The sequence below is a fragment of the Gymnoscopelus microlampas genome, assembly GCF_963454915.1.
Source record: "Gymnoscopelus microlampas genome assembly, chromosome: 24".
Classification (NCBI taxonomy): Eukaryota; Metazoa; Chordata; class Actinopteri; order Myctophiformes; family Myctophidae; genus Gymnoscopelus; species Gymnoscopelus microlampas.
The window spans coordinates 8,758,506-8,783,203 of NC_139961.1; the positions used below are offsets into that span (position 1 = coordinate 8,758,506).

Sequence of the window (24,698 nt, forward strand, 5' to 3'; positions counted from 1 at the left end):
CCCAGACTGGATCGGTGGACCCGGATCCGGATCTTCAAATAATAAAAAAGTTAAAATTTTTATCAAAAAAATAAACGGTACCGGGTTTATGTGATGTTCTATATTGTCTGAATCAGCTTTGTTTACGTTCGTTTATATGAATCATCAATTTCGATGGAGCAATTATTTTTGATTTCTTGCCCACCTTTGGAGTTGCATCATGGCAAGGTAACGACACAACCCAAACCTCTACCAAAGTGGTCTTGCCCTTTAAAAGCGTTTTGAGAAGTACGTACAGTACTTGAGTAAATGTACTTGGTTACTTCCCACCACTGGCGACGGCTTGGGGAATAGTTTTTTAAGTTTAGCCCACATAAAGTGTTGGTTCTTCTCTGGAGGAAGACAGAGTGTCTTTGACCTTGTAATCCACACCATTACTCATGCGCTGAAGGCCTTCACACAGTTACTGTACCCAGCAGCACCTGGGAGGTGACCCGCACAACCTCCGCGTTCCGCTGGCTACCAACTTATTGAGGCCATGTATTTATTGCTCGTATCGTCGGCCGCCGTCGGGGCGGAGAAACCTCTTATCTCCGTACTATTTTACACTTTTTTTGTGTATATTAACACATTGGGTGCCAACACCGGGATTTCGCGTGTTTTCAAAGAGTAGCGGTTGAGTGCCGAACACGGGAAATCTCGTGTTTTCAATCTTTTAGTTTTTTTCCACAAGGGGGGGGGGGGGGGGGGGGGGGGGTGGGGCTAGCGCAACTTTGGAATCACCCACGGTGCCTCTTAACCCATTAAGACCTGGAACGCATCTGTGTCACTTTTTGATTTGAGCTAAAAAGCATTAATTTACACTTTGGCTATTCAAAAATAGCAGATATAAAAGCTCACAGCGCGGCACCGAGTGCCGCGCTACGAGCTTGTAGATCTACTATTTTTGAAAAAACGTGAAAATGTGTGTTCAAATCCTTTAATATAATATTTAATATATATTTTGTTTTAAAGCCAACATTTTAACTCAAAACTTTGCTTCTGGGGGTCCCTGGAACAAAACATTTTGAGATGGGGGTCGGCGGCCAAATGTATATCATCTTGGGGGTCCTTGGCGTGAAAAAGTTTGAGCACCACTGACATAGGAACATACGTTTTTCAGAAAACTGTTGGGATTTAGAAGACATTTTGTAGAATCCACTTCAGGTCGTAATGGGTAAAATGGAAGGGACAGATGGATCACCGTGCCCAAAAAAAACTGGCTTCCGTCCGCTCCCATTCTATCTCCTTGATGAAAACCTCCGGTTCTCCTTTATAACTTTTTACAGTGGTGAAAACGAGCGGATTTTCGGCGCGCGATGACTCCGCAAATGGCGACTCGCGCGAGAGATGTTATATTGTTCCAGGCGTTAGCCAGGACCATCCACCGTCGCACGCGCATCCATTGTACACGCGGGTGCTCGTCGTGGAGTCTACAGCGTTTTTTGGAGCTTGTCGATCTGCTATACTTTTGAATTTGAATCCTGAAAAGTAACAGTTTTGGACACACAAGGTTTCCATCCGACAGAGACTATAGATATGCTTACTGGGGCGAGGCGAGACGCCCTCCACAGTTATATGTACTACAACCATGGGATTAACCACTTTAACTTCTCCATAGTTAGTAAGCCACACCCGAGTTGCCCCCCCCCCCCCCCCTCTACACCAAATCTCAGATCTGAGAGAGAGATAATTGGAACACACACACACACACACACAGACACACACACACACACACACACACACACACACACACACACACACACACACACACACACACACACACACACACACACACACACACACACACACACACACACACACACACACACACACACACACACACACCTCCCTAAACTATTAATAGACACCCCCCCCATCTCAAAATATATTGATCCAGGGACCCCCAGAAGCAAAGATTTGAGTTAAAAAATGATATATATTCAAACATTTGCACACATGTTCAAGATTGTTCAAAAATAGCAGATCTTCAAGTATATGTATATCTGCTATTTTTGAGTTGCCAAAGTATGAAATAATGGGTTTAAGTGGTTTAAAATGACTGTGACGCTACCGTTAGAAAGGCCCTGGACTACAGAGTGGATCTCGACTCATGTACTTTTACGGCCACCCCTGAGGCGAAGCAAGCAGAATCTGAACCCAGCAGCAAAGTAGATTATACAGTCCTTTCCTTTCCCACAAACCCTCAGTAACAGCTACAAAATTAGGTTAAGGGTTTTATGGAAGATGCTTAATCTGAACATGTTTGCTTGTTTGACCAATTCAAACAGTTTTTAAAATAAAAGATGTAGTATTACTGCACGGGGCCAGGTTTTGTGAGAGAAATAAGCAAACAGGACTATGAAAACCAGGCCAAAAGAGGCAACTAATAGGCCACATGAGCACTTTAAACCTGTATGCATCGGATGTTTGGACATATTGGAAAATAGCCGATCTACAAGCTCACAACCTTGTAGTTCTGCTATTTTTTTAACGACACAAATCTGGCACGGGGGTCCCTGGCACAAAATATGTTTAGATGTTGGGTCCAATAATTGGACACATACATATTTATTTGGGGGTCTCCTTGACATGACAATTATTTGAGAACCGCTGGTTTAAACGACATTTAGGAAACGAGCCCAAATAAGCTACTACACTTTAGAAACAAGACTCCCAAAAAAATAACTGCAAACCTGTAACTACCAATATTTACAAACGACGTTATGGAAAACAAGCCCAAAGTCGCTTATAATAAGCAGGCCTGGCAACACTGGTAAAAAGACCAGGGATAGCCATGCAGGCCTCTGTGGAATGACTGAAATCAGTCATGGATGGTGACTGAGAACAACTGTAATCCATGCATATACGGCAGTAAAGCACACATAGGCTATCGTACACCATCTTGGCTGGATCACGTATATGTAATGTACACTCAATACTTACAGCATGATCGTCTAGACCATTGGTTCTCAAAGTGGGGTCCGGGGACCCCCAGGGGTACTTGAGGGGGTTCCAGGGGGTCCCCAGCTAGATGATGGACAGGAACCAAATGGACCCTTATGGGTCTGTAACTCTGAGAGTGTACAAATGGAACCAAATGGACCCTTATGGGTCTGTAACTCTGAGAGTGTACAAATGGAACCAAATGGACCCTTATGGGTCTGTAACTCTGAGAGTGTGCAAATGGAACCAAATGGACCCTAACGGGTCCATTTGGTTCCATTTGTACACTCTCAGAGTTAAATTAACATTGGTTTTACAATGTGAATTGGGGTCCCAGAGGTATAAATGCCATTAAATGGGGGTCCGTAGCCCTAATGCATGTCAAACTGGGGGTCCTTGAAATTAAAATGGTTGAGAATCACTGCTAGAGAGCCGTAAAAACCTTCTCTTATTGGGGTCCCTGGCTTATCTTTTCAAATGCGGGTCCGCGGGGTAATAAGTGTCAATTAGGGGGTCCTTGACATGAAAAGGGTTTGAGAACCACTGGTCTAGACCAGTGGTTCTCAACCTTTTTCATGAAGGACCCCTAAATTGGTATATATTTGCCCGCGGACCCCCATTCAAAAATGTTTTGTGCCAGGGACCCCCCCAGAAGCAAAGATATCAGTAAATTTTCGCTTTGAAAAATATAAATATTCAAAGATATGCACACTTTTTCAAGGTTTTTCAAAAATAGCAGATCTACAAGCTGTTTTTCATCCAACCAAAAGGGAAGGAAGGAGACCGTAGAAACTGACAGCACGTCTCTTTAGGGCTTGTTACGACGAGCAGCAAGGAATGGCTGACACTGACACACACACACACACACACACACACACACACACACGTTGCAACATGTCTCCAAGGCAGCGGTGTGTGCATGCTTTGGCGAGAATGTCGAGATTCTCGTTCATTTATTCTTGTGTAAGTCGTGAGCCAACACACACACACACACACACACACACACACACACACACACACAGCTATGAAAATAGCCCATCTACAGACTCCGACCGTCCGAACGCGACGTGTTGTGAGCTTGTAGATCTGCTATTAAAAAAAAAACATTTTCTTTTTTGAATAAATGTGTAATATTTTTGAAACATTTTAAATACACACATCTTGTATGGGGGTCGCCGCCGGCACAAAATGTTTTCAATGGGGGGGGGGGGGGCTGTGAACAAATTATTTTTTTCCAAATTGTTTGAGAACCACTGGTTCTACCATTTAGGAAGCAATAGCCCAAATAAGCAAACTTTAGAAACAAGCCCAAAAAAACACAACTACCAATATTTACAAGCAACTTTACAGAAAAACAAGCCCAAAGTCGCTTATAATAGGCGGACCTGGCAACACTGCTCTGAACAGACCGCTTACAGGGCTGATGACTCGTCTAGTCAGGGATTGGCCCAGACCAGTAATACCTACAGTATAGCCCTGGGCCGCTTAGCTATGTGGAAATGCTAACGTCATTGCTATCCCTGACAATGCTTTCTTCCCCACAATCTCTTGCCTCAATAGAAAACTTTTTCAACTCAATTAGTCGCCTGTTGGGCAAAAACCTCGTATCTCTGTCTCTTATATCAGTGCAGAAACGTCAGGGCAGATTCTTTTGGGTAAATTAATGCCCTACTTTGTCATACAGTGTCACACAAAAGTAGCAAAAATAGCAGATCTACAAGCTGAAAGCGTGCCATTTTAGAATTTCATCCTGAAAAGTAAAGGTTTTGGACATAATGAGGTTTCCACTATACTTTGTCATACGATTACCACAGTGTCATCATGAGACGAGGGGCCTAGAGCCTGTCTGTGGGTTAACCCATTGAGACCTGAAGCCGATTCTACATGTCTCCTAAATCTCAACAGTTTTCTGAAAAACGTATGTTTCTATTAATCTATATCAGTCATATCAATCTTTTTCATGTCAAGGACCCCCAAAATTATATGTATATTTGGCCGCGGACCCCAATCAAAATATTTTGTTCCAGGGACCCCCAGAAGCAAAGATTTGAGTTAAAAATGTTCGCTTTAAAAATATATATATTCAAAGATTTGCACACATTTTCACGATTTTTCAAAAATAGCAGATCTACAAGCTCGTAGCGCGGCACTTGGTGCCGCGCTATGAGCTTGTAGATCTGCTATTTTTGAATAGCCCAAAGTGTAAAATAATGCTTTTTAGCTCAAATCTAAAAATGACACAGTTCCAGGTCTTAATGGGGTAAGAGCGTGTGTCCATTCGAAGACACAGGCTATTTTCTTTGCTCATTTCATGAAAAGTTAACGTTTGTTTTTTGCACATAACAAAGGTCTCTGACCGACAGCAAAGATATTCGAATACCATCTCTATCTATGCCTCATGCTTTCCTATTCTCACCTCGACAATAGAAACCTTTTCAACTCGGAGTGACTTAGAATTAGCTTTAATTCAAAGTGTCAGTGGCAATAATTACTATCAGGATCAGACTAAAACTACGTAAGGAAGGGAGGGACAACATCGCCAACCGTCACTTAAAATACAGAATTGTGCCTTATGTGGAAACGGAAAGACGTGTCCCTTACCGAACTGATAAAGGACACACTTTGTTGCCTTATTTTTGGGGAATCAATCAGTGACACATCTTACAAGTTCAAACAGCTCATATACAGTACATAATATGCAATAATACAGGTTGTTAACAACTTACAGTAAACCCTCTCTAGACTTAGTAACCTGGACCCGAGTTGTCGCAGTACTTTGACCCTTTTTCTTCCTGTCTACATCAAATCTCTTTGCCAAAAATAGCCAAGCTATGGCAGTGTGTCGCGGGTTCGAGTCTCGATCCCGACGGCCTTTGCTGCATGTCACTCCCCATATCTTTCCCCATTTCCTGTCAGACTACTACTAAAAAACAGCCGATCTACAAGCTCACGACGTGTCGCAATGCGACACGTCGTGTCGCTCACGACGTGTCGCAATGCGACACGTCGTGAGCTTGTAGATCTGCTATTTCTGGCTAATGTTCCCCCCCAAGAACATGCATGTATAAAACTGTACTATACTGTAGAGTGAGATGTGTATCTTTTTCTGGACGTCCCGTAATGTCTCTTAAAAAAAGAACACCAGGTTGGGTGTATTTCAGGTAGTTCTCAACCCTCCATGGAGGCACTTCTGTGAGTTTGACAGGAGAAGATATTGACTCATAAACACACATGCTTTATCCTAACCCCATCCTTAACTAAACACTGTTTTCCTGCGTGACAGAGGCATACCCCCCCCCCTCCCCCACCAGCCCTATCATCTGCAGACTTCTAGCTAGCTATTACAGCGCCTGCAGGCCACATACCTAAGAGGGACACTCCATGCATGCCCAGTCGCAGGCTGACTACACAAATATTTGACGGTGGTATTCCATCACGGCCCACAAGATTAAGATCACACAAAGACACATCGGTTCTTCAGGGTTGGTTGAAGGTGTCTGTTGTGTAGCACGGGTTCCCACACTTTGTAGCGTGAAAACCCGGGACCCAAACTTGCAAAAAGAATACATTATGAATTAACCAAGTAAAAACCCTATTTAACCCATTAAGACCTTTATTATTTTTCAAAAATAGCAGATCTACAAGCTTGTATATCTGCTATTTTTGAATAGCCAAAGAAATCTAAAGTGACACAGATGCGTCTACAAATGCCTTCTAAATCAAAAGTTCTCACACTTTCAAGATGTTTAAGAAATGTTCAGAAATAGCAGATGTACACGCTCGCAGCGTGGCACGAAGTGACGCGCTGTGAGCTTGTATATCTGCTATTTTTGAATAGGCCAATGCTAAAATCTAAAATGACACAGATGCTTTCCCGGACACAACGCGTCACAACGCGATGCGTTGTGGGATTATAACAGATCGGCAAATAGAGTACCGAATTCCTGACGTCACTCCCATTACCCCTGGGTCACGGCGTTATTCTTTTGTAATTCCCATAGGCGGATCTTAGATCGCGTCATATAAGAACTGTGTTCCAAAAATAAACAATTCCCACCCTGGCTGGGCTCCACTGTGAGAACCACTGTCTGCTATATAGCACCATTTGACAAAGGTGTTACATATAGCACCTTAAAAGATAGACTCAGTATAGCGGCAATTAAGATTACGAGCCAAAGAAACACTGTTTAGTGGTTATTCAGCACTAAAGCACTAATATAGCACTAACAGTGTTAAAGGGGATTTAATGCTCGTATGTCTGTGTAATCCAACTCCTTCTATAATGTTCAGACAACAAAAGGGCAGAGAGAAGGTTCTAGAATGGGACCCCCTCTTTCTTTGGTGTTTCGCCTTGATTGCGTCTAAAGTTTCCCTAACATTTAACTTCACTAAAACTATGCCTAAACCTAACCCTAACCTCACAGACACTATGAATAACCCTAACCTCACAAACACTATGCCTAACCCTAACCTCACAAACACTATGCCTAACCCTAACCTCACAAACACTATGAATAACCCTAACCTCACAAACACTATGAATAACCCTAACCTCACAAACACTATGAATAACCCTAACCTCACAAACACTATACCTAACCCTAACCTCACAAACACTATGAATAACCCTAACCTCACAAACACTATGCCTAACCCTAACCTCACAAACACTATGCCTAACCCTAACCTCACAAACACTATGAATAACCCTATACCTCACAAACACTATGAATAACCCTAACCTCACAAACACTATGCCTAACCCTAACCTCACAGACACTATACCTAACCCTAACCTCACAAACACTATGCCTAACCCTAACCTCACAAACACTATGAATAACCCTAACCTCACAAACACTATACCTAACCCTAACCTCACAAACACTATGCCTAACCCTAACCTCACAAACACTATGCCTAACCCTAACCTCACAAACACTATGAATAACCCTAACCTCACAAACACTATACCTAACCCTAACCTCACAAACACTATGCCTAACCCTAACCTCACAAACACTATGCCTAACCCTAACCTCACAAACACTATGCCTAACCCTAACCTCACAAACACTATGCCTAACCCTAACCTCACAAACACTATGCCTAACCCTAACCTCACAAACACTATGCCTAACCCTACCCTCACAAACACTATGCCTAACCCTAACCTCACAAACACTATGCCTAACCCTAACCTCACAAACGCTAATGCCTAACCCTAACCTCACAAACACTATACCTAACCCTAACCTCACAAACACTATGCCTAACCCTAACCTCACAAACACTAATGCCTAACCCTAACCTCACAAACACTATGCCTAACCCTAACCTCACAAACACTATACCTAACCCTAACCTCACAAACACTATGCCTAACCCTAACCTCACAAACACTATACCTAACCCTAACCTCACAAACACTATGCCTAACCCTAACCTCACAAACACTATACCTAACCCTAACCTCACAAACACTATGCCTAACCCTAACCTCACAAACACTAATGCCTAACCCTAACCTCACAAACACTATGCCTAACCCTAACCTCACAAACACTATGCCTAACCCTAACCTCACAAACACTATGCCTAACCCTAACCTCACAAACACTATGCCTAACCCTAACCTCACAAACACTAATGCCTAACCCTAACCTCACAAACACTAATGCCTAACCCTATACCTCACAGAAATTATGCCTAAACCTAACCTCAAAACTCTGTCCGCCTGGGCAAAACACCGGGAAGAGAGAGACTCCCGTTCTAGAATAGCAGTCGGCTGTTATTCTCTCTCATTAAAGGGAAGGTCTGCATAAAAGGTTCAACAGCAGACATATAGGGCAGCAAAGTGACAATTATTAAAAACCACCCGCACATTACACGACCAGAATATGTGAGGTGGTTTAACCTCTTTCAACCTTTTGTGTCACTTTAAAGCGGCACTACAGTATGTAGCTTTTTTGTAATGAATAAATGTGATTTTGTCCAATCTGTATGGTAGAGTATGTTAATACAATATAACTCATACAATTGGGATGGTTGCATTTAGTATCCCTGCTCTTCTTCTATTGAGACATTTAGATCGAGTCAAAAGGTCATGTCTCATCTAGACACAGGAGGATCTGACACGAATTTTGACCTGATGGCCAAGATTCAATATATCCCTGGCCCTGATGCAAGCAGGCCGGCTCCATTAGCTCAATGGTAATAACTGTCAGCACTTGCGAAGGAAGCCCGGGTTCAGCCTGCACCAGAAGCATGTCCGCCTTCCATAGTGTGATCTACAAATTGCTAATGTTTAATCATGCAACTTGTATGCATACCAGGGATTCCAGGAGACCAGCTCAGTCTAGGCCGGGGGGGAGGGGGGGGGGGGGGGGGGGTAGGCAACCTAACAGGAGGGTGATCACTGGCACACGTGTGAGAGAGAGGAGTTTTATTTTAACCCATTCAATCCGGGAACGCATAACTGTGTCATTTTACAACCATTATTTTATACTTTGGGCTATTCAAAAATACTGCAGCAGATCTACAAGCTCATAGCGTGGCACCGAGCGCCGCGCTATGAGCTTGTATAGATCTGCTAATTCTTTTGGAAAAATCGCGAACATTTGTGCAAATCTTTGAAGGTTTTTAACTCAAATCTCTGCTTCTGGGGATTCTTTTTTGAAAAAAACTTGAGTTGCCATAATAATATCACGTGGTTCTCAAACCTTTTCATGTCAGGGACCACCAAATGAAATGATATGTATTAGTCCGCGGAGCCCACCGCTAGAAGCAAAGATTCAAGTTAAAAATGTATATATATATATATATATATATATATATATATTCAAAGATTTGTTGTACACATTTTCACAATTTGTTTTTTCAACGAGTCACCATGATGCGACGTGTAGTGAGCTTGTAGATCAGCCATTTCCATCTTGTAACAAAATTATCAGTAGCCTACAATATATTAAAATATGGCGTATTTTGGACGTTTTTGTCATTTCTGCCCTTGTGCAACTTTTGTTTACAAGGCCTAAAGCCACACAATCAAATCGTTAATTGCACTTAGTTATCATATATACTAGACCATACCCGTCGGGGGATATGAGCACCCAAAGTGCGTCATGGTCCGCTTGTTCAACACCGGCGCTTGTTTCACGCACATGATTTGGCAAACCGGGAGCCAGCGAACACAAAAACGCTAATAACATTCGGGGGAAACCGGGCTTGGGTGTTCAGTGCACATGGTAATGGTCAACGGCTGTGTGCAAATGCAGAGCAATTGCTCCAGCCACTGAGGAGAACCGGGCAGAAGAGATTTTGGGCTCAACGCACGGAGCTTTGTCGAATTATAGGAGGATTTGTGTGACAATTAATCGTCAGGTAAAGTGTCACAATCGTGACAGCCCTAGTCACACGCCCTGGCCTATACCTTCGTTCACACAGGAGAGCATGCACTGGGGCTGAGCCATCCTTATCGCTGTTGAGATATTTGGCATAAATATTGAGTTGAATGAAATGTTGTCCCATACCGTACATAGTGCAGCCCCAGCATGCACAGGCACGTGCATGGAGACTTGAATGAATGGATTTTCTTTTGGTTAGGCAGCGGTTCCGGTAGGAGACACAAAGGAGACTCTTTGTGTCTCCTACCGGAACCGCTGCCGGTCATCATAATTGGCTTATGAATGCGACAAAAAAAACCAAATATCCATGAATTCAAGTCTCATAGCACGGCACTCTGTGCCGCGCTATGAGCTTGTAGATCTGCTATTTTTGAAAAATCGTGAAAATGTGTACAAATCTTTGAATTTATATATTTTTAAAGCGAACATTTTTAACTCAAATCTTTGCTTCTGGGGGGGGTCCCTGGAACAAAATATCTTGATGGGGGTCCGCGGCCAAATACATATAAGTTTGATGATTTAAGAGACATGTAGAATTGGCTTCAGGTCTCAATGGGTTAAGTGGTTAAAAACATAATTATAGTAGTGTATATTTATTTTTTTCATGTTCAAACTTGGAAACTATTACTAAATGTAGTGTACATTTTGCACAAACCCCGTCCTCTGCATCGAAGCCATCCTACAACTACTAGCCACGGTGAGCGGCAGCTCCAAGGACAGAACCGTGGTCAAGGACACTGGGCAGGAGTCCCAGTATTTATGTCTCTAACATGCATGGAGGAAAAAGCCACGGTGATGATGTGACCCTTAGGGAGAGAACATGCAGACTCCAGGCTGGAACGAGGAGGCCCCCAGTCGGGGGTCCGAACAACCCACAGGAACCCTCTCGCTGTGAAAACTAACAAGTGAGCCGCCCGCCATGTCACGGACGTTACATTAGCCCAGGTGGCTTCTCTGGCCTAGAACTAACTGGTTCCCAAACGTCTTACGTCTGAACACCCAAAAGAACGGTTTGCCCGGGACCCAAACTAGTGAAAATAGCTCATTTTACAAGCTCACAACCAGTGGTGGAAAGTAACGAAGTACATTTGCTTAAGTACTGTACTTGAGTACAATTTTGAGGTATTTGTACTTTACTTCAGTATTTCCAATTTCCAATGCTTTTACTTCTACTCCACTACATCTCCGAGGCAAATATTGTACTTTTACTCCACTACAATTATTTGACAACTTTAGTTACTAGCTTTGCAGATATAACTTATTACATTATAAAACATACATTAACCACTTTAGCCCTCTTTTATATGTAGGCTATTTGAAAATAGCAGATCTACAAGCTCACAATGCGTCGCGAAGCTTGTAGATCTGCTATTTTCAAACATTTTAATACTTTTACTTTTAGCACATTTTGATTCCAATACTTTTGCACTTTTAATCAAGTACATTTGTAATTCTGGACTTTTACTTGTAACAGAGTATTTCTATATTGCAGTATTGATAATTTTACCTAAGTAAAGAATTTGAGTACTTTTTTCACCAGTGCTCACAACGCGTCGCTTCGCTTCACAAAATCAAGCCGGTTTAGTTTAATATTATAGGATTTATAAAAATACATGTCTCTCCTTTCTGTTCTAAAAACAGCGTTTTTTGGTGAAAACAAGCTATATAACTGCCAATAACTAAAGAACGGAACATCGCACAGACAAACTATTTTTTTCTCCGAAGAAAGTAGATATTCTAGTCTTTCCTTTGAGACCCTCGGTGTGCACATCGTCATGGAGCGAAACATTCTGTGGGTCTTGAAAGGTTAGTAAAAAAAAAAACACGCGAAAACGCCGGCAAGGGCTGCAATAGGCGATGTTTGAACTCTGGCAGTGAATGAGTTAACACAAAATCTTCTCCTCTGGGGGTCCCTGGCGCAAAACGTTTTCAGATGGGGGGGTCTGTGCGGCCAAATACATATCATTTGGGAGGGTCCTTGGCACAAAAACAGTTTGAGAACTACTGATTTAGAATGCTTTGTTAGAATCGACCTCAGGTCTTGACCCATTAAAAACCTGAAGAAGCATCTGTGTAATTTTTTGATTTGAGCTAAAAAGCATTATTTTACACTTAAGCCATTCAAAAATAGCAGATATACAAGCTCATAGCGCGGCACCGAGTGCCGCGCTACGAGCTTGTAGATCTGCTATTTTTGAAAAATCGTGAAAATGTGTGCAAATCTTTGAATTTTCCTTTAAAGCGAACATTTTCAAACCTTTGCTTCTGGGGGGTCTCTGGAACAACATATTTTGAGACGGGGGTCGGCGGACAAATACATATAATTTTGGGGGTCCTTGACATGAAAAAGTTTGAGCACCATTCATATAGAAACATGTTTTCAGGAAACCGTTAGGATTTAGAAGACATTTGTAGAATCGGCTTCAGGTCTTAAAGGGTTAATGCCTTCGGGTTGTTGCTCCTGGACCACTGTCAGTCGATCGCTATTTATGGCCTCTTCTCCCGGACAATCAGGCACATGAACGGTCTACTCTAGCCAGAGGAAAGGGGGGGGGGGGGGACCAAAGCTTGTGATATGCTAATGCTAATGCTAATGCTACCCCCAGGGTGCCAGGCGGTGGGGATCGGCTCCAACACCTGTTGGCTCCCCTTGTCCCCTAGGTTCTCAACCTGTGGGTTCGGGACACCCAGGGGGGTCCCCACATGTTTTTGAGGGGGGTCCCCCCCCCCCCAAGATGACAGTGAAGTGACAATTTAAGGACTTTTAAGACCTTTTAATAATACCCCAAAAAGAAAAAAGACAACAACCAACTATACTATAAAAACTGGTCAAACATTGGCCAAATTAAAGAAGCAGGAATATTGAAAAACGTCGATCTAAAAGCTCACAACGCCTTGCTAGATTGTTGCAGATCTGCTATTTTCACAATATTTATCTGTGGAACCGAGTCAAACTAAATGCAATGCCTCAACTCCTACATTCCAAGTGCTTACCAGGGTCCCTGGTTAAATTATGATTATTTTGGGGGGGTCACGGCCGGAAATGGTTGAGAAAAACTGGCTCAACACAGGAGCCCCCCAGGGCTGCGTTCTGAGCCCTCTCCCTCTCTCTCTCTAGTCCCTGTACGCATTACTGCATGGCCACACACGGCTCTAACCTGGTGATGATGACGACACAACGGTGAAACATGTATATTCCCGAAGTGACTTGAGAAGATTATGCAAACTAGACCATACCCGTTGGGGAATATGAGCACCCAAAGTGTGCAGTTTGGCTTATGCGCTGAGAACAGAGAGTTTATCAGGGATCGAAAGTGAGTTTGTACTGTGTAGTCCATTGGTTCTCAAAGTGGGGTACGGGGACCCCCAGGGGTACTTGAGGCAGTTCCAGGGGTCCCCAGCTAAATGATGGATAGGAACCAAATGCACCCTTATGGTTCTGTAACTCTGAGAGTTAAATTAACATTGATTTTATAATATAAATTCGGGCCCCAGGTATAAATGCCATTAAATGGGGGTCCGTAGCCTAATACATGTCAAACTGGGGGTACTTGACATTAAAATGGTTGAGAATCACTGCTAGAAAGCCGTATAAACCTTCTCTTATTGGGGTCCCTGGCTTATCTTTTCAAATGGGGGTCCGCGGGCTAATAAGTGTCAATTTGGGGGTCCTTGACATGAAAAAGTGTGAGAACCACTGCAAATATAATCTCATTGATATCTTCCAATACTGATAGATAAGTGTAAGCAAAAGACACATTCAAATACATTATAGTTCAGCTATTTTCAGAACATCTTGACATTCTTTGAAAAATGTCTGAATCTTTTTGAAAATGTTCACACCACAAATCTTGTGTATGGGGGGGTCCTTGGCACAACATCTTTTCAGACGGGGGTCCGCGGCCAAATACACATTTAGGGGTCCTTGACATGAAAAGGTTTGAGCAGTATAATATTTAAAAAAAGAATGAAATCTGTACATTGAACCTATAGAAACTAGGATACCGTGGTCAACAAATGAACCTTTGCATAAGGTAAAAAAATATGTTGTATGACTTCAAATGTGGGCCCGATCTGAGACCCGAATTTTGATCCCATCATAAAATAAAGTTCCACAAAAAATACACAAAAAAGGAGGTGATGCCCCCAGAGCAGTGGTTTTCAAACATTTTCATGCCAAGGACCCCTAAATTGATATACATTTGGTCGCGGACCCCCATCTGAAAATGATTTGTGCCAGGGACCCAAAACAACCAAGAAGATTTGCACACATTTTCAAGATTTTTCAAAAATAGCAGATCTACAAGCTCATAGCGCGGCACTCGCCCCCCCCGGGGACCACCAAGGACCCCTGGTGGTCCCCGGACCACTGGTTGAAAACCACTGCCCCAGAGGCAAAATCAAAGGAGGGGTAAAAATGATTACAGAATGGGCTCCCAGATTGGCTCTGGACAAACACACAGACAGACATACAGTATACACAGAGAGACCCTCTTTTAGAGTAGACGACTAGCCTCTTGCCACAGAGACACGCCATTTTCTTTCCTATGTTTTGTATTCCACATGCCTTCCATCTCGACAAATGTCTCATAAATGTCAACGCTGAAAACGCATCAATAACCCAAACGCCCTAAAAATGACTGATTTCTTTCCGTCTTGTTTGGCAGTGCCAGTGTGCTGTGCTATGTAACACTTTCTACCAATGAGGATATGCGAACAGACTAGACACTAGGGACGCACCGAATGGGAAATTCTTGGCCGAAACCGAATGCCGAAAATAGAAAACAGTTGGCCGAAAACCGAATACCGAAAGGCCGAATATGATAAATATATATACATATATATAATGAATTGATTTGTTTACCAATGTTGATCAGCTACCTGATTATGGCAAAAGACATGATTATGGCAAAACTTAACTTAAATAATAATCCCTATTATGGGTCCATAAAACATTTATTCAGCACTTTTGAATCCATACATTAATCCCAGACTGACTGCTGAAAGATTGTAAAATGTAAACATTTATATAATTATATAATAATAATATTCCACATTTTATTCCAAGATTTTTTGAAAATAGCATTGTTTTAGTGTCTTTCGGTGATATCGGCCAATATGTTTCGGTGTCTTTCGGCCGATATGTTTCGGTGTCTTTCGGCCGATATGTTTTGGTGTCTTTCGGTGATATTTTTTCGGCGTTAAAACCCTTTCGGCCGAAAGCCCAAAATGCATGTTTTAACCATTTTCGGCCGATATGTTTTGGTGGCCGGATATTCGGTGCATCCCTACTAGACACGACTAGACCCGGATTGTAACTCACTTTTCACCCATACACATATAAAGGTAGACGCCTCCTTCGACTCTGGGGGGGGGGGGCGTCTGTATCAGCGGGCGCCATTTTTGGGAAGGCAAACTGCCTATCAAAGTGACTAAATCAAAGCGTGTCTTTTCCGGGCCTTGGTAGAATCTAGTTGTATAAAAACAATAACAGGATATTTTTTATACAACTAGATTCTGACACGTCCCGGGAAAAGACTGCGCTGTGATTGGCAGTAGTCACTTTTTTGAGTGGCAGCGTGCCTTCCCGAATATTGCGGCCGCGGATGCCAATGAGGCATCTAGGTTTCTATACCTATGTTTTCACCTACCTCAATAGAGCATAGCAGTGGCGACCATTTTTATATGATCATCATCAAATGTATTTGGCTCCCCCACCCCATCTCAAAATGTGTTGTTCCAGAAGCAAAGATTTGCACACATTTTCTCCATTTTTCACAAAATAGCAGATCTACAATGACAGATGAGCTTGTAGATCTGCTATTTCTGAATAGCCAAAGAAATCTAAAATGACACAGATGCCTACCCGGTGTCAATGGATTAAGATTCTTGTAATCACATGCAGAGCTCTCCACAGTCAAGGGCCTGCATGAATGCATATGCACCCTCCTCCATCCATATGTTCCCAGAAGGTCAGTGAGATCCTCAGCCCAGGGCCTGCTGGTTGTTCCCCTCACAAAGCTAAAGACCAAAGGTGACCGAGCCTTGGCGCTAACGCTCACGCCCCCGCCCCCCCCCCCCTCCCCCATTGTGGAATAACCTCCCCCTGGCCTTAAAGGAGTAGTTTATCCAAAAAAAAAAATATATATATATATATATATTTTCTATCAATTACACCAGTGGAGACTCATTGCAGGTGAGTTGAGTCTCCGCCAGTCATAAAATGATTGGCTTAGGAATGCGACAAAAACATGGGGTGGGTAATTGATAGAAAGTATTTTTTGGGGGGTGAATTACTCCTTTAAATACATCATTATTTTGGGGGTCCTTGACGTGAAAAAGTTTGAGAGACACTGCTATATCATGCCGTCTCTGTCGGGTGGGAAACCCCCATTATGTAGCAGATACACAAGCTCAAAACCCGTCGCTTCACGCCACGTTTCAAGGTTGTGGATCTGCTAGTTTTGTGTGGACGCCGTTGTATGATGATCAAATGGGGGGGGGGGGGGTTAACGGTAACGGTACGGTATCCACCTTGTCTGAGACCGAGCCGTACAGTCCTGTCCCGTAAAGTCGACACAATAAGGTTACAGTAGGAATGTGTTCTTCAGGAATTGAGGAAACATGACTCATTGCCCCCATTCCCCCACCCCCCTGCTGCTCTTCCTCAGCAGCACCCCCACACACACACACACACACACACACACACACACACACACACACACACACACACACACACACACACACTGTAAAGGAGAGTTTCTCTTCATGTGGGGAGAGACATCAGCCATCAATTACTGGAAGAAAAGCAGCAACTGTGAGCGCTGATGGTTAGGAGTCAGTGTTTCATGTCTCTCTGCCTCTGGTAACCCTTTAGCTATGGCCTCCAAGCACCTTCCCATCACACCCCCGTGTCTCTGACACGGGACTCCCTCGTTCTTTGGCGTTTGGTGGTTGTATGCCTATGAACCTGACCCTAACCTCACAGAAAGTATGCCTTGACCCAGGGGTTCCCAAATCTTTTTGGTCGCGACCCAAAAGAGAAATTTGGTGTCTTACCAGGACCCAAACTACCCAGGTGGGTGTGGTTTTGAGGTTCGGTTATAAGGCAGCGGTTCCCAAACCGTGGGTCGGGACCCATTTGTGGGTCAAATGGGTCGCGACTCGCAAGTTATTTAACTTTAAGTTAAATAACTTGCGAGTCGCGACCCATTTGACCCACAAATGGGTCCCGACCCACGGTTTGGGAACCGCTGCCTTATAACCGAACCTCAAAACCACACCCACCTGGGTGAAACACCTGGGAAAGAGAGAGTCCGTCTCTGATACACTGTCTGTCTCCCTCTCAACTTTCCTAACAACGTTAAACGTACAGGGTGACAACACAATCCTAACAATGAATGAGGCAGAAAACCTGATTGAAGCCATGGAAACCTAATGAAAGATGTAAATTAAATGAACCCTGTTTTTGTAGAGCTAGACTGCTCAATGTAGCCCAGTGTCTCTCAAACATTCTCATGTTAGGGACCCAATTGATACACATACATTTGGCCACAGAAACCCCCATCTGCAATGTATTCAAAATCTTTCAAAAGTCCTTTAGAAAATAGCTGATCTATAAGCTCACAACGCATCGTGATGCGACACGTTGCGAGCTTGTAGATCGGCAATTTTTTTGAATAGCCGAAGTATAAATGTGGGTTAAATTGGTTGCTTCTTTTAATGCGCTATTAACACATTTTGCGGACCCCTGGCCTGGGACCCCCTCAAGTACGCCTCCCTGGGGGTCCCCGGACCCCACTTAAAGAACCACTGCTCTAGCCCTCCGAAAGACCAAACTGCACATTTGACTGTCCAAGAAAGAAATCACTGCTAGCAGGATACTCCTCTGAGGAATTCATTGGAAAATCATATACTATATAGGCTGTGTGACTGTGTGTGTGTGTGTGTGTGTGTGTGTGTGTGTGTGTGTGTGTGTGTGTGTGTGTGTGTGTGTGTGTGTGTGTGTGTGTGTGTGTGTGTGTGTGTGTGTGTGTGTGTGTGTGTGTGTGTGTGTGTGTGTGTGTGTGTGCATTACACAACATAGGATAACCGCAAATAACGTATACCACGTGCCAAATCTTGTTATGTTTGTTTGACAAGCGGGGCTGCTTTGTGAGTGAGGGAAGTTTACGGGCCAAAAGCATGTCCACAAAACACCAGGGCCTTGTTTAGGGAAGCCATAAGCGCATTGTTTAGACTAAAAAACCCATACGCTCCCTGGAGACTGGAGAGAGAGAGCATACTGTAGGAAACACAGGAGAGAGAGAGTGAAAGCCGAAACAGGGGGACCGAGAGAGACAGATAGAGCGATAAAGATAAAATGGCAAAGCCCAGTCTCCAGTCTTCAAACAGGAAGACGGCAGACATGTTGACAACATGCTGTTCACTGTACGGTCATTTGATCATCTAGCGCTGCACTAATTTAATACCACTCACTCTCTCACACACACACACACACACACACACACACACACACACACACACACACACACACACACACACACACACACACACACACACACACACACACACACACACACACACACACACACACACACACACACACACACAGGTTTGCATTACTATACTTGTGAGAACATCAACATTTTAGGAGTCGGACTGAAAATTTAAGAATGCTATTTTTAATAAATTTTTGCCTTCTTTTTTTTAACGGTGAGCCTAAAGCCGAAAGAACAGCAGATCTACAAGCTCACAACGCGACACGTTGTGAGCTTGTAGATCGGCTATTCTTCGGTGCACGGCACTCGGGTGCAACTCGGGTGCAACTGAGCACCCGAGTATGTGAATCATGTTTAACTCCTAATATCCAACCCCTAAAAACCTAAACCTCTAAATGTACTCATCCTAACACTTAAGCCCAACCGGAATCTCTTCATAAAATTGTAAATGTATACTTCTACAAATATATATATATATATATATATATATATGTGTGTTTTTTTTGTGATGAAAGAGCCATTTCTCTTCTGGGGAGCAGGGACATGGTCCTCACCATGTCTATTTCTCAAATTCTACTATACTTTGTGTGGGGTCCTCACAAGTATAGACACACACACACACGTATGACGTAAACATGTAGGCAGGTATGTGATGCTGATAACCCACTTTAACTTCACCTCTGTTCACCTACCCCACACACACACACACACACACACACACACACACACACACACACACACACACACACACACACACACACACACACACACACACACACACACACACACACACACACACACACACACACACACACACACACACACACACACACACACACACACACACAGTACTCCAATTGTTTTACTTTAGTAGAAGTAGCAATACCACAATGTAGAAATACTTTGTTAGAAGAAAAGGTAATGCATTCAACTTTTTACTTCAGCAAAAGGACAAAGGTACAGGTATCAACATATCTTTAAAGTACCAAAAGTAAAATCTTTCAAAATATAGCCGGTCAATCACAATAGCTGAACAGTAGGTTGGCTATCGCCAATAGCCGATCTATGAATAGACAACAGGGCGTGTGGTTAATGTAGGTTTTTAAAACAAATAATATGAATCTGCAAAGTACCATATAAACTAAAGTTTTCACATTATTGTAGTGGAGTAAAAAAGTACAATATTTGCCTCTGAGATGCAGTGGAATTTAAGTATGTAAAGTATTGAAAATGCAAAGTAAGAGTACCTCAAAATGTTACTTGAAGTAGCACTAATATGTAACTTTTTTTAATGAATAAAATGTATTTTCTTTTCTACCTGTATGGTAGAGTACGTTAATACAATATAACTTATACAATCTGTATGGTAGAGTACGTTAATACAATATAACTTATACAATCTGTATGGTAGAGTACGTTAATACAATATAACTTACACAATCTGTATGGTAGAGTACATTAATGTAGTATGGTTGTATTTTGTCTCCCTGCTCTGCTATCGAGACATGTAGATCGTGTCAAAGGTCATGTCTCACCAAGAAGACACAGAATCCGACACAGATTTTGACCTGATGGTCAAGATTCAATTTATCCCGCGAGCAAGCAGGCAGGCTCTATGAGCTCAATGGTAAAAATGTCAGCTCTTGCGCAGGAAACCGGGTTCAAATCCCGGGTAAAAGAGGAAAGTTACAGCTTTAAGTACCTCAGTAAATGCACTTTCCACCACCAGTGACACTGGGGGTGTGTGTGTGATTAGCGCGGCTGTCCCTGTGTGGAGGCAGGCCATCTAATGGGAGCTTGTCAGCGCTGATCAGCTCATGATACATCATCTGTTTGTCCGGTTGGAACTAAAGCGTGTCTTTGCGGCGCTCATTAGTCCATCCTGGGCTAATGCCCCCGATTTCTGCTTCGTCGCATGGCGGTGCCGCGCGCCGAGAATAGCCGATCTGCAAGCTCACAAAATAGCCGATCTGCAAGCGTTGTGAGCTTGCAGATCGACTATTTTCGGCGCGCGACGAAGCAGAAATCGGGCTTTAGAGGAGATACTAAAACTGACGATGATGACTTTAGTAAACTCGACCGTTTGCGTTTGGCTGCTCGCCAACTCGACCTCAAGAAGTGCTACGTATGATGAAATGTTCAGATAGTATCGCTGTTTTTCACTGAAAATAAGACTTATGGGGCGACTTGATTTTTGAGTGGATATAGGATGCACGAGAACCCCTGTTCTCGTGCACTGGTCACAAATGATCAGCGATGGCCTCCGGGATGAGTGAGCCTCCGGTTCGATTCCCGCCAGGGCCGGACCATTTTGCTCAATGTCATCACCCTACTCTCGCACCATATTTCCTGTCTCTCTCCACTGTTGCAGTCAATACATAAAACAAACAACATGAATGACAGAGGTAAAGCAAATGAAAGACGGATATGATATTTAGTAATAGTAATATAGGAGGGCTGTGGACACTTCAGAAACCTGCCTACCAATGACATCATCCGTGGTCATTTCAAACAAGATATCGAACGCATTTCTTTTTGTTTTCTTTTAAATTGACGCAAGAGCAGTGGCTCCTATTGCAGCATGCTACCTTTCCAGGAAGGGAAGTGCTGTAGTTTCTATTAGCTTGGAACCCCCCCATGTTTTAAAGCGAACATTTTTAACTCCGATCTGTGCTTTCCTCTGGGGTCCATTTGGTTTAACTGCTTATCAGTTATTTTAGCTGGGTTCCCCCTGGAATGCCATCTAAGGACCCCATGTTGAGAACCAACGCAGGCCAAAGGCAGTGGTTCCCAAACATTTTTCATGTCAAGGAAGAACCCCCAAATCGATACATGCCGTGGTGGACCCCCATTTGAAACGCTGTTGTGCCAAGGAGGACGGGACCCCCATAAGAGAAGACTTTAGTTGTTAGGTGATCTGAATAGTCTCACACATCATCTGTTCTGGTCAGTGAAATAATAGCTCTAAATTAAACGGTGCCCCCTCCCCCCTCAAGGACCCCCTGGCTAGTTTGACACCATCATATCACTTCCATCAGCCCCACCCACCCACCCACCCACCCACCATAGCCATGCACTTCTCATGTCACTGATTCTCTCATGTAATGTCCCATCTGTTGCAGCCTGCCCTCCTATGCTCTCCCATGTTGTATGATTCACCAGTGGTGTGAAAAGTACTAATTGTTTTACTTAAGTAAGAGTATCAATACTGCAATGTAGAAATGCTCTGTTACAAGTAAAAGTCCAGAATTCAAAATGTACTTGAGTCAAAGTACAAAAGGTAAAAGTACTCATTATGCAGGATGTCCCATTTCACAAGTTTTCAAATGTATAAAATGTGTAAAATAGCTGATGCGACGCATTGTGAGCTTGTAGATCGGCTATTTTCAAATGGCCAAAATGTATATAGGGCTGAAGTGGGTAATGTTTTGTAATAATCAAAATCTACAAAGTAACTAGTAGGCTAACTAAAGTGTTCAAATAATTGTAGTGGAGTCAAAGGTACAACATTTGCCTCTGAGATGTAGAGTAGAAGTAAAGTACTGAAAATACTCTGATAAAGTATCTCAAAATTGTACTTAAGTACAGTACTTGAGTAAATGAACTTAGTTGCTTCACACACACACACGTCACCTGGGCAAGGTAAAGGAAGCTACGATCTTGGGCGTGTGAGCCAGCTCAGCTCCTATATACCTGACGAAGCTTCAACTCTAGTCTACAACGTGTCAGTCGGACATTCACAGACAGACAGTCACACACACACACACACACACACACACACACACACACACACACACACACACACACACTAAGCAGCCAGCAGCATAGGCATAGTGTAGTGACTGTTAGACAGTCACGTTTCACAGATATATACGACCATTCCTCTGGACATAAATAAGCACCGGGCGGCAGACAGCAGCCTATAGTAAGCCTCATACTACTCATTGATTCGTGTGTGAAAACCCGACCACAGAACAACACAACACAGTTTGAATCCCTAACGGACCAGAAACAGACACATTCACAGCGGGATATCTCTCTCTCACATAACATAGGCTACTATGTGGATACTATAGTATCCACATTGGCTTATGTTTAGTGTGAGAGACACTATCTATAGTGTGTGTCTCACTAACATAGTCTATGTGGATCAGTGGATACTATAGTATCGGCAGTATCCCCCCGTTTGGAACCTCTCCCTCCGCTGTGTAGCTCCGAGATGAGGTCCCACTGTAGCGGGTACCGGTAGAGGTAGGGTCCGTCCAAACGGTGTCTGGATCACCTTTTTCGCCACATCGTATCCAAAAAGTAAAGGTAGTCCCAGACACCTACAGATGTTTGAGGCTTTTCCGGAAAGTAAATGTTTTAGGACGGGCTTGAAAAAAACGTTTAATCTCTTATTTAGTCAGCCTGTGCCATGTTTTCCCATTGTAGTACTGGCACCTGCCGTCGGGGGGTTCTGACGGATTGAATGGGAAAACATGGCACAGGCTGACTAAATAAGAGATTTAAACGGTTTTCTCAACCCCGTCCTACAACGTTTACTTTCCGTTAAAGCCTCAAACATCTGTAGGTGTCTGGGACTACCTTTACTGTTTGGATACGATGTTGCTAAAAAGGTGATCTTCTCTACGTGTGGACGGACTCTACCTCTGCCGGGAGCCGGTATAGTGGGACCTCATCTCGGAGCTATCGTGTTGAGTGAGGTTCCAAACAGGGCTAGATACACTAGTAGTGTGTCTCTCACACGAACATAGGCTATGTGGATCAGAGAATACTATAGGATCGGCAGCAGACCTCTACAGCCTTTTGGATCACAGACTGTCACTAGATTTATTCGATCGATTCTAATCATGTCAGGATCGATCAGATAAATCTAATGACAGCCTGTGTGATCCAAAGGCTACAGACAGATGGTACGGTGTGTGTGTGTGTGTGTGTGGGGGGGTCCTTATACATACACATATATCTGCTCTTATATTATGCCTGATTTTCGCGCGACACCGAGGCGCGTAAACGCAACTATCCCCGTCCTTCTCCTTTATCGTCAAGTAAATCAGTCAACCCCCCCCCCCAAAAAAGACACAACCCGCTTACCGATGGTTATGAAGCCCAGCAGCAACGTGCACAGGACATGATCCATCTTCATGTCTGCTCTTCTTAAATCCAGCGTGTGTGTAAATCTCTCCTGAGATGAGATGTATCTCCCTCCTTTTTCTGCCCTTTATATGATAAAGAGAGAGAGAGGTATGTGTAGGGTGAATGAAGTCCGCTCTCTCTCTCTGTGTGTGTAGGACAATCCTTCCAAACGCAACACACACACACACGGCGTCCAGTCCAACCGGCGTTAACGTCTGTCTCTCTCTCTCACTGCGTGTGTGTGTGTGTGTGTGCGTGTGCGTGTGCGTGTGCGTGTGTGTGTGTGCGCGCGCGCGCGTGTGCCTGTGTGTGTGGGTCCAATGAAGCAGTGCTTTTTTAGATGAGCCTCCTGCTGCGAACAGAGACGATCCGATGTGAGCCTCCGACCCGAGAGACACTACGATTCATACTGACTGAATGGTTTGATCTGGATCTGTGGAAATGAGGGAGAGAGAGAGAGAGAGAGAGAGAGAGAGAGAGAGAGAGAGAGAGAGAGAGAGAGAGAGAGAGAGAGAGAGAGAGCGAGAGCAGTGGGGGAGTGAGAGTACTAGTGGAGTAGAGTGCCAGCCTGCCCCGGAAGTTAGTTTAGGATTTGGAAGAGGTTTTGGGGGAGGTGGTGGTGGTGGTGGGGGGTTGAAGGAGCATGATCCTCTACTACCAGGTTGAATAAATAAATAATGCATTTATG

General features: G+C 43.5%; 1 protein-coding gene across 1 annotated transcript in view; it reads right to left on the reverse strand.

The window, feature by feature from the left end:
* Nucleotides 1-24,462, reverse strand: part of ptgfrnb (prostaglandin F2 receptor inhibitor b) — a 150,343-nt gene extending 125,881 nt beyond the window's left edge. The window contains exon 1 of the mRNA XM_084050559.1: nucleotides 23,969-24,462. Within this exon, the coding sequence (XP_083906685.1) occupies nucleotides 23,969-24,020 (52 nt within the window). The 5' untranslated portion in view covers nucleotides 24,021-24,462. The remainder of the gene's footprint in view (nucleotides 1-23,968) is intronic.
* Between the last annotated feature and the right edge of the window lie 236 nt (nucleotides 24,463-24,698).